General features: G+C 43.2%; 1 protein-coding gene across 2 annotated transcripts in view; it reads left to right on the top strand.

Moving 5' to 3' along the window:
* The first annotated feature begins 1,270 nt into the window (after positions 1-1,270).
* EHD4 (EH domain containing 4) overlaps positions 1,271-11,671 on the top strand; it is an 82,978-nt gene continuing 72,577 nt past the window's right edge. For both annotated transcript variants that reach the window (XM_029951116.1, XM_029951115.1), the window contains exon 1: positions 1,271-1,616. In XM_029951116.1, the coding sequence (XP_029806976.1) occupies positions 1,381-1,616 (236 nt within the window). In that variant the 5' untranslated portion in view covers positions 1,271-1,380. The remainder of the gene's footprint in view (positions 1,617-11,671) is intronic.

Genomic DNA, 11,671 nt, shown 5'->3' with positions numbered 1-11,671 from the left:
TATTAAGGCCACATAGCCATTAATATATGTAATCAGGATTCCCACGCAGTCTTTGATGCCAAGCCGTGTTCTCTCTTCACCACAGCCCTAACACTCCAAGTATAGTCCATGGACAAGTAGCATTGGAAATATCTGGAGCTTATTAGAAACATGGTTTGGGGTCCCCACCCATACGCCTTACCCAGGAAAGAGAATCTGCATTTCTATCAAGTTAGAGTACTATCGTGCGTATTTCCCGCAATTTAGGGTACATCAGAATCACCGGGGAGCACTTGTTGAGCTCCATCCCTCCTCATTATTTTAACTCAATGGGTCTGGGGATGATGACCTGAAATCTGCATTTTAACAAGCATCCCAGGTTATTCTTATATGCTGATGGCTCCATCGATGACACTTGAGAAATGCTCTAGAACAACTGAGAAATATTCTCAAAACTGTTACCTAGAACACCAAAAGGGATGGCTGATTATTTCTCCCAGTCTCAATGTAGATACATCCTTTTAATCTGAAAACAGAAACAACTAAGAGGTAACAGTAACTCTTTTACACGCCAACATGTGGTAATTAGGTTGTAATAACGAGTATGATGATTAAATCTTTAATTTTACAGAAAATACAAAAAAAAAAAAACCCCAAAAAACCCGAAAACTAAAGGCAAAAGGTCTTCGATAGACCCAGAATTTAGGGGAGGCAGAGTGAAGGAGGAGAAAATCTACCCAAGTAGATTGGAGTCTTCTTCCCCTTAGTCAAATATTGTCAGTATGTCCGTGAGTCAAGGTCTCTTCACTAATAAAATAGGTAAATAACAACCTGGCAGCGAGTAGAAGGAACCTGTTTGTCAACTTTCCGAACTTTTGTCCCCAGTATCCTACGCCTGGGAAGAGTAAACTTCCGAGGAGACTAAGCAGCCTCCGGAGGCTCGTTTTTTTTTTTGCCAGCTCAGATTTGCCCGGAAGCCAACGGCCACCTGGCCGGAGGTGAGGCCCCGGCGACCTAAGGGGGCGCTTCTCAGACCCGTCTGCGCCCAGGGGCTGGGGAGACACCCTCTCCTCCGCCCAGTCTTGCCGAATGACTCCGTCATCAATAATTCATTAAGAGCCTCCTCTCCATTGGCCGAGGCCACCACCCGCACTGGCAGCGGCCCAATGAGGAAGGACTTGACAGAGCCTTCTGAATAGTAAACGAGCAGTCGTGACGCAGAGACCAGAGATTGGCTGCCACGGCGCGAGGCGGGGCCAGCTCGGGCGGCGGCGAGAGCGGCTGGGGCAGCTCAGTGCCAGCCGGCGAGGGTCGAACCCGAGTGGGGTCTGAGCGTGGTGTCTGCACTGGGAGGGCGGGCGAAGGGAGTGAACTGGCGACGGGCGGACCGGCTGCATCAAGATGTTCAGCTGGATGGGGCGGCAGGCTGGCGGGCGCGAGCGCGCGGGCGGCGCGGACGCGGTGCAGACGGTGACTGGGGGCCTGCGCTCGCTCTACCTGCGCAAGGTGCTGCCGCTGGAGGAGGCGTACCGCTTCCACGAGTTCCACTCGCCAGCGCTGGAGGACGCCGACTTCGAAAACAAGCCCATGATCCTGCTGGTGGGCCAGTACAGCACGGGCAAGACCACCTTCATCAGGTAACCCGCCCCGCCCGCTCCTCAGTCTTGCCGGGACCCTTGCGCCCACCACCTAGGTGGTGGCGGTCCTTCCCAGGTGTCCGCGTGTTGTCACCAGCCTCCAGCCGCCCTCGAACATCCTGCAGCGCCCAGTGACCATGTGCGGAATCCCCTCGCGGCTGCTTCCCTCTCCAGCTCAGGCGTGACCTAAGGTTCCCGCTCCTAGCGCGGTGACCAGGTGCCCGCAGCCTCGCCCCGGGGCGCGGCCGCCCCGGAAGGCAGGCTGGGAGGTCCTTGGAACCCCTTCTCTAGGTACTCTGAGCCCTCCTTCCTTGCTCTTGTTAAGGCACTCTTCTGGCTGGCTTTATCCTGTTACCCTGGCCTGGGGACCCTGGCAAGGGAGAGAGGAGAGCGAAACGATAATAAGCATCTTCTTGAAGAGTGAGTGAGGCCTAGGGCTAGAAATGGGGACAGAGGTGTGGGGTATCAGAATGGGCTCTTGAGTCCCAGTTGGAGAATTAAGCCCCCAGCGGATGACTATTGAATGAATGAATGAATGGCAACAGTGGAGGGTATTTCCAATGCCCCTTTCCTTTGAGGCCCTTGCATGCCATCCCCCACCACATTGTTGGGGGCAGCGGGTAGAGAGGCCGCTTTCATTCAGCTCTTGCACAGCCTCGCCTTTATCCAGACATAGGAAATTAGCTGTGTGTAGCAGCCCCAGTTAGTGCCCAGTGGAACCAAGGGGGAGTGTCGTATTACTATGTGTTAGTTTCCACTTCCTAGGTGGGTCATTCCCTCCTCCCTTGACAACTGAAAATATTTGTCACGCTTGCTCTGTCTCTAAACGCAGTTACTGTGCATGTGCTAGGGTTCAAATCCTATAGCTTCCTCTGAGGTGATTTTTGTTGGGAAATAATTTACATGGAAACAAATTGCTTTTTGAGAGACTGTGTTACTTCTAAGGTAGAAGTAAACTACTTTTAAGACTCACTCTCTTTGATTAGGAAACGTGTTTTCCTGGGCTAAACCTTGTGTCAAGTTAAAACTAATCGTTTAAGGTTTGGGTCTAGGGTTTGGGAAACTGTAACTATCTCTTCATCATTGATGTTCAACAGGTGTTCAGAAAACTGCATCTATATTTGGATATATGCCATTTCTATTAAATAGTGGCCTCTTTTCCCCACTCCAGTGACCTAAATAGGTCCCACAAATAGAGTAGTTGTCACTACAGGAAATATGCTCAATCCAGACCTACAGATACACTATGAATGAATTGAGCAAAGCAAATATACTCTATTGAAGTCTCATTCTAGATAGTAAAGCGAATGTGAAGGAAGACTCAGGGAAATAGTTATTAAGTTGATTTATTTGGTGCTTATTAATAAAGTGAAAATAGCATTCAAGATATCATCCCAGACACTCAATCCATAGAAATGTTACAGTCCCTGGTACCTTGAAAGATGCCAAGCCATACCTTTAAGGTCTCAGTAATACTAACCCGTTTTTAAGTATATGGGAAAACGAAGTATTGTGACTAAGTGACACAGAGTGGAAGGTAGGTGTTTTGAAAGACACAGGTCAAGGATAAGAAGCTAGCATTGTTGTAATTACAATAATCGTGGATGTTAAGCGTGATATAAAGACATATACACCACGCCCTGGGCAGTTCCTCCTGTCTGTCTCTGCCTCGGGGCTTTATTGTGCTGCCTGTGCTCAGGGAGCCCTGTTGGTGCTGTACCCACCGGGATGTGATGTGGCCATCGCTCTGCTCTCAGTCTCGCTCTTCTCTCTTTTTCATCATTTGAAGGGAGCTTTGTGGAATAGCTAAGCATAGTTTTAAGAAGGATTTTGAGATCTGACTCCTGGTCACAGCATCCAAATGGACCACTTCTCACTAGGCACTGGAGCCATGTGCAACCTCAAGGTGAGGGGAGAGTCACCTTACTGAGAAGTCACTTGGTTTTGAGACCTTCCTTCACCTAAGTGACTTTGTCTTAGGCTGTGGGCATAAAGTGGACCTGTGAAGTTAGAAGGAAATCAAGGTGGACAAGAAGCTTGATGAGGCACCAGGGACCTGAGTTTGGTTTCATGGTGGAGATAGGAGGAAGAGATTTAACTCCTGGGAGGAAATCCCCAAACAGAGGGGCAGCTACTCTCTAGAGCCTGCCCTGGAACTGGGAAGCAGAGGGGTTGGCCCAGGGTGCTGACCATCCTGGATCCTGCTTGAACCCATGGCTATCTTTTCTCTGAAACTGGCTGGGTTTTCAGCCCAGTTTCATTCCAGTGGCTGGGTTGTTTGCTTCTAGCCACTGAACACTGGAAGTTCATACTTGGCTGTGGGGTGTGCTTATCTACATAGTGAAAGATCCTCAGCCACTTGGCTTCCTGTATATCCCAAGAGATCACTGGTAACACAGAGCCTGCACTGATTGGAAGGAAGTTTCTCTCTAAAGCAACTCCGCAAGGCCTTGGTGTGCATTGCACACCTTTAATAAAACTGTACTCTTCCTTCATTACTGGGAAGAAGTAAGAGCTCCACTAAAACACAGAGAGCCAGAACTTCATCTGGAGTGAGGAAACTAAATGTGTGCCTTGTTTTAATAAAAATGTCCTCTAGATGAGGTGAAGAGCCTGAGTGTCAAAAACTACATTATTTTTTGGATGTGTGGAAGGAGAGTTGGTGGACCCTCCTCACATGGGTCACAAAACTGGCCCAGAAGGAGACTGCAGGTGTCATGGAGCTATTTGTCAAAGTCTCTTTGGGGTAGAAACAGCAGCTGGTAAACCTATTGTCCTACTGACAATTTTATTTCTCAGAAGACAGAGGGTGCTATGAGAGAAACCATGGGTGCTTACTCTACCTCTAACCAGTAAAAAAGAGTTGGCCAAAAAAGGAGAAGAGACTGGCATGGGGGAAAGTGTCCATGTTGTCTTAGACTACATAACAGCCAAGGAAGGATGGATATTGGGCTCAGCCAGACTTGTATACAAAATCTGGGGAAAACAGATTTCAGAGATTCCCCTAGAAAATCCCTGGGCCCAGGTGCTGTGAAGGAAGACATTTCCACTGAGAAGATGTGAGGCTTACGGGGAATCAAGACGCATGGTTGCATATTTTTGTTTTAAAGAGCTCCATTTTCTCTTTTCCTCCTACATCCTATCCCTTTGTCCCAGAAAAATTTATTCTGCTGAGGAAAAAAGAGAGAAGTCACTCAAGAAACTTTATAGGCTTTAAAAGGGTAGAGCCCAAAGAAATTAGACAAGAAAAAGGAATAGAAAGAATGTAGATTGGAAAGAAGTAAAACCATCTCTATTCACAGAGGATATGATCATGTATAGAAAATATTAAGGACTTAGGAAATCCTAAAAAAACTTCTAAATATATGGAATTTCAGCAGAGTGCTAGGGTATAAGATTAATATACATCAGTTATATTTCTATGAACTAGCAATGAACAATCTGAAATTAAGAAAATAATTCCATTATTAATAACATCTAAAGGAATAAAATATTTAGAAATAAATTTAACTAAAGTAATGTAAAACTTATGCACTGGAAACTATAAAACTTTGTTGAAAGAAATTAAAGAAAACCTAAAACAATGACAACAACAACAAAACACAGGAAAGACATCCATGTGCATGGATTGGAAGACTTAATATTTTTAGAAGAGCAGTACTGCTCAAAGTGATTTATGACTCAGTGCATTCCCTACCAAAATCCCGACTGCCGTTTTTACAGAAATTGATAAGCTGATCCTAAGATTCATTTGGAAACATGAGAGATCAAATAGACAAGACAGTCTTGAAAGAGAACAAAATTGGAGTTCTCATACTTTCTCATTTCAAAACTTGCTACAAAAGTACAATAAACAAGACAGTGTGATAGTAGCATATGGATAGACATTGAATGACAGAATAATATCAAAAGTCCAGAAATAAACCCGTATGTCTGGTAAATTATTTTTCCAAGGGTTTCAAGACAATTCAGTGGGAGAAAGAACATTCTTTGCAGCAAATGATGGTGGACAACTGGCTATCCACATTGCAAAAGGCATAGAGAGTGACTGCTAATGGGAGCAGGGTTTCTTCTTGGGGTGATGAAAATGTTCCGAAATTAGATAGTGGTATTAGTTGCACAGCTTTGTGAAGATACTAAAATCCACAGGATTGTACCCTTTAAAAGGGCAAGTTTTACGGTAGTATATAAATTATTATCTCAATTAAAAGAAAACAATTCAGTCTTCCAACAGTTTAGCATCCTGTGATCTCTTTAATTGCCATAATTCTGCAGTTAGTGCCAGTCAAGTAATTTCTGCATCTGTACACAATAATTTAAAATAAAAATGGTTTCCAGAAAGAAAGAAAGCCAAAAAAAAAAAAAAAGTGGGAATAAGCTAAAAGAACACATAAACTGGGATGCCTGGGTAGCTCTGTCGGTTAAGCGATCAACCCTTGGTTTTGGCTCAGATCATAACCTCACCGTTTATGGGTTCAGGCTCCAAGGTGGGCTCTGTGCTGACAGCATGAAGCCTGCTTGGGATTCTCTGTCCCTCTCTGCTCCTCCCCCACTCCCCTTGCCAAGTTAAATAAATAAATTAAAAAAAAAAAAAACACATGAAGGAAAGGAATTGAGGAGTAGACATGAGGGAATCGAGAGTACAAATAGCCAGCACACAGTCCCCACATACGTTTTTCCCCTGTGTATCCTTGTCAGTGTGTAAACATGTTCGTTCTTCTAATGCTCAAGTTGTAAAATCAAAGTATAATATTTTCCTATAAACTGCTTGATAAAGTAACTGTGTTTTAAAACTTCAAATATCACTTAAATATAGTATTCCTAGAGGGGAAAGAGGGCACGAGTTCCATATGCAAGTGTAACAAAGTTTATGGACAGCTTGAAGCGTTAAGAAGCTGGTGGCTAGGAAGGCAAAAATGCCTCGGGCAGTAAAAGGCCTTTTTTTTTTTTTTGTAGGATTAGAACAAGAAAAAGAATCAGGAAGTGTTAGACCCAATTCTTGGGACTCTTGCTATAACTTTCACAGAAAGCAGAACTACTCAGCCATTAGTTTCTTTTCTTCCTTTTCTCTCAAAAGCAAATGATCAAGAGAAAGGGAGCCCTGCCGTGTTTGAGAGGGGATTCAGGCTCAGAGGGTGAGGACCCCTCTGGAGCTGCACAGGCCCGGTAGGGGGATAGATGGCGGGTCATCTAGGAAGAACGTGTAGTTGTGCTCAAAGAACTGTGTTTTGTAATTTTTAAGAAGTTATGAAGAATATGAGGGACACCTGGGTGGCTCAGTCGATTAAGTGTCCGACTTCCCCTCAGGTCATGATCCCATGGTTTGTGAGTTCCAGCCCGCAGCAGCCTCTGTCCTGACAGCTCAGAGCCTGGAGCCTGTTTCGGATTCTGAGTCTCCATCTCTCTCAGTCCCTCCCCCACTCACCCTTGTCTGTGTTGTGTGTGTGTGTGTGTCTCTGTCAAAAAATAAATGTTAAAAAGAAATTTTTTTAAGTTAATGAAGAATATGAGGAGTATCAGAAAATTTGAAGCAGGCAAATGGCCCCGGTTTCAGAAAATGGGGGGAGGGCATAGATCCTATTAAAGAACAAAGCTCTACTTCATCCCTTTGATAAGCTCTAGACTCAGTTTTAAAGCAAAGAGAAGTGAAGGCACTCCTAGAAGGCAGCCTGATTGACCTTTTAAAGAAAATCCTGTTAAGGAAACACCGGGAGCCCAGTTTAGGGTTCTTACTGTCAGCCAGGCACTGGAGCCCCTGGAAGTAATAGTCTTCTCTGCCAAACACCATGCCCTTTGTGGATCTTTCTCAAATGCTGAAATATTTGATTTTTATAGAAGAATGGACATCTATTATAGATAAGATGATACGTGTATACCCTAGTGTCCATTTACTCAAATAATATTGGTTTCCAGGAAGGGCAAGGCTGTCCCAGAACTTAGAGTTTCATGGGAAGTATGGATAAGAACCCACAAGCCATTAGAGTGACAAGAGCTATGACACTAGAAGCTCAGTCTGGGATGGGGACATAGGAGGGACCCTTCATTTAGGCTTGGAGATTGGAAAAGGACTCCCTGATGACACAGCCTACAAGCTGAGCCCTGAGGAATGAGCCAGAATTAGCCTCCCAAACGAGACCAGGAAATGAGGGCAAGAAGTGTCAATGATGAGGCCCAGGTTTCTTGGATACCTGGGTGGGAGGTGGAGCTCTCCACTGAGTTGGGGACACAGGGAGAGGAAGAGTGGGGGCATAATTTGAGTTTAGATTTAAACCCATGTTGAAGTGGATATCCGGGTGTAGAGTCCACAAGGGGTTGGACATACGGAGCTGGAGTGAAAGGAAGAGGAGTGGTGGAGACACGGGCAAAAGGCACCAGAGAGGCGGAGTAATGCCAGGGGAGGATGGGAATTTAGAGCCATTGTAGGGCCCTTTTGCTTGAGAGTAACAGAAGCTCGGTTGAAAAAGGGTTAAGTAAAAAGGTACATTTTCTCATGAAACTCATCAGACCAGGGTGTGCTGGTTTCAGGCCTGGCCTAGGACCCCAAGTGCTGCCATCTGGTCTCTGTCTTTCAGCTCTGCTGCCTTCCTCCTGTTAGCTTCCTTCTCAGGCAGTTGCCCCTCATGGGGCGGGCATGGGGCCATCTCCAAATGCAGACTCAGGTTCTGCCAATCTAGTGACCCCAAGGGGACCCCAACAGTTTATGCCAAAGTCTTAGATTTGAGTCTCATTGATTAGCCCTTGGCCCATAAACCCATCCTAATTTCTCAAGCCAGGGGAATGAAATACCCACATCTGCAGTGCGGTGGTCAGCCGCCCAACCATGTGGACTAAGAAGGGGGAAAGGTGGCTCCTCAAGGTGCTATTGCAAAAAAAGGAAAAGCATTTGCTAAATAGGTGAGGCATCAGGCAGCCCCCACAAAAGCCAGGGAAAGAGGGGACATGGTCAGCAGGGTCAGATGCCTCTGGGAAAGGGGTTGGAATGGATCCAGTGGATTAGCCATCAGGAGCCAGGGTGACCTTGGCAGGAGCCCTGCCAGTAAGTGGTGATGATGGAAGCCAGGTGGCGATGGGTTGAGGAATGAGTGGGAAGCGAAGTGTCAAATATAGAAAACTCTCAGCAACTGGGTCCTGGCGGGGAGGAACCGTGCCCTGGTCCCAGGCATTCCAGTGAAAGCCTGTTAAAAGTTGATGGGAGGGAAGCAGCTGGTATTTCAGAAACCTAAGAGGCGGGACCCGGAGCAGGGGAGTGGGGGTGCCAGGACAAGGTGGGTGTGGTGCGGGTGGCAGGAGTCACGTCTGGGAGACACTGCCGGTTGGCCTCTTGTCTACTTGTTACATTATCTACCTTACAGATGGCAGCCATGCCACAGGATTAGGAGAAATATAAGAGGAAATATGTTTTGTTTTGTTTTTAATTATAAAATTCTCTTCTTTAACCCACATTTAGAAGCTTACTTCTAGAAGACATTCATATATTTTTCAAAACCTTGGAAAATTATGAACTAGAAAGCCGCAGTTCCTGGATCTGGTTGCAGGTCAGAATCACTGGGAGACCAAAAACAATTCTAGGGCCTTAATCCAGACCCCCTGAATTAGAATCTCCGTGGGAGGGGGTCAAAAAATCTATTTTTGTTTTGGTTTGCTTCTGGTTTTTATAAAACACCTCTCAGAGCAATTCTTAGGTGGCTTCCTGCAGGAAATATTTGGGAACCACCGAAAAAAAGACAGAGGTTCAGCTAATGGAATCATGATAGTTGAACCATTTAAGCCTGAGAAGTGGGTCAGCCTCAAACCAGAAGAGAGGCTCATGTTGTGGCCCTTCCATGACATATGGTCCAAGTTCCATCCATTCACATTTTTAACAAATGACCTAGGTGAAAATATGGAAGTCATGCCTACAAAACTGGGAATTATGCCCCCCAAAAATGCAATTTAATAAACAGCCCTTTTCACTTAATAAGATATGATAAACTTTTTCTTGTATCATCAAGTAATCTTCAGAAATAGCTTTCGTGACTGCATCCCAGTGTATCATACAGCTTAGAACACTGTTTCTAATTTCATGCTGTTATCTATAATATTGCAGTGGACATTCTTGGCTTATAAATCTTTGTATATCTAGGTTTTTCTTTCCTTGGAAAAAAGCCTATTCTGCTGCATATGAATTACTGTATCAAAAGGCATAAATATTTTTCAGGTTTATATATATTGCTGATTTTATGCACACACTCACATATATAATACATATGTAAATAATACATGTTTTACACTAAAACCTTGGTTTGTGAGTATAATTCATCCCAGAAACATGCTCATCAGCCAGAGCACTTGTATATCAAAGCAAATTTCAAGAACCATTGGCTGAGTTGTGATCATGTGATGTTCTGCGTCACATACTACTTGTGTTGCGAGACATTGCTTGTTTATCAAGTTAAAATTTATTAGAAATGTTTGCTTGTCTTGTGGAACACTCAAAGAACAAGTTACTTGCAATCCAAGGTTTTACTGTGTATGAAATAAAACATTATATATTTTATTCTGAATATGTCTATATATACATATATTCCTTTTTCAGAAAAGTTATTCCAAATTAGATTCCCACCACAGAGTCTAATATGAGGATTTTTTCACCAAACTGTCAGTAAAACTGTTTTGTTATTAAAAACAAATAAATGTGATGGGAAAAAAAATTTCTCTTAATTTGCCTTTTTTTTTTTTTACTGTGATGTTGAACTTATAAAATGTGTAGTCATCATCTCTTTTACTTTGTGAATTTTCTGTGAACTTTGTCCAGTTTTCATTTGAAAACTAGACTTTATCTTGTAGATGTTTAAATGTTGTGCTCAATAATGATTCTCAGTCTTTTGTCACAATTATTATATTTTTCCAGTTTGAGGTTTGTGTTTTTAATTTTTATGATAATTTTTGACAGGGAGATATATGTAATATTTGTGGTCAACACAAACATTTATTTCCTCTTTGATGTCTTTTACATCTCTAGAAAATCCTTAAATATTACAGAATCCTTAAATTAAAAAGAAATCTTTTAAATAGATTGAAAGATTGAACTCTTTAATCCACTTGGAAATAAAATCAGTTATATTGGGATCTTTTGGAACCTCCTTTCCTGTCATGTTGTTCTGTTGATAGAAATGCCCAGACCATATTGTCTCAAGGATTGTCATTTTAAAATATTCTTTAATTAAATGGTAACACAGACTATTTTTCTTTATTCTGATCTCATTTCTCTTTATTTTTCCAAATACTGTCAATCATCATTTCCTTTTATTCTTTCAGAAAAACTTTAAAATGACTTTATTAGGATCTTCCCAGAAAATCCCATTGGGATCTATTTGTACTGGAACTGCATTATATCTTGGTATTTGCTCTTCCCAAGCAGGAACTCAGCATGGCTTTTTCTCAGACCTTCTATATATATCAGAAAGGTGTTTGATTTACTCATATAGGTTCTGTATACTCTCATTAATGTCATTCTTAGGTGTTTTATATTCCTTGACTCTTATGATTCAGAGTTTTTCCCCTTATATTTTCTAGATGTGTATTGTGAGTATGCAAGATAGCTACTGATTTTTATGCATTTTTGTTAAGTATCTGTTCATTTGATTCAAGTTATCCTGACAGATTTTCAGTAGATTCTTTTGGGTTTTCTAGATAGACAGCTGTATCAATTATATTCATGATTACTTTTTTCCTCTTCTGATTCATCTTTTATTGTACTAGGAAGCAACATCCATACCAAGCTTCTAATTGTGGTGATAATGCTTTTGTTATTTCACCCTAAGATATGATGTTAGCTCTTGGTTTAATATTTTTTTTTCCATAATATTTTATTGTCAATTGTTTTCCATACAACACCCAGTGCTCTTCCCCTCAAGTGCCCACCACCATCACCACCACCTGTCTTCCCCCCTCCCCCCTCCCCCCCCAACCCTCAGTTCATTCTCAGCTTTCAATAGTCTCTCAAGTTCTGCATCCCTCTCTCTCCCCAACTCTCTCTCTCTCCTCTGTTCCCCCTGGTTCTCCATTAGGTCTCT

This window comes from Suricata suricatta, chromosome 9, assembly GCF_006229205.1.
Source record: "Suricata suricatta isolate VVHF042 chromosome 9, meerkat_22Aug2017_6uvM2_HiC, whole genome shotgun sequence".
In the NCBI taxonomy this organism is placed as follows: Eukaryota; Metazoa; Chordata; class Mammalia; order Carnivora; family Herpestidae; genus Suricata; species Suricata suricatta.
The sequence above is the reverse complement of the archived record's forward strand: the minus strand, read 5'-3'. Positions and strand labels throughout refer to the sequence as shown.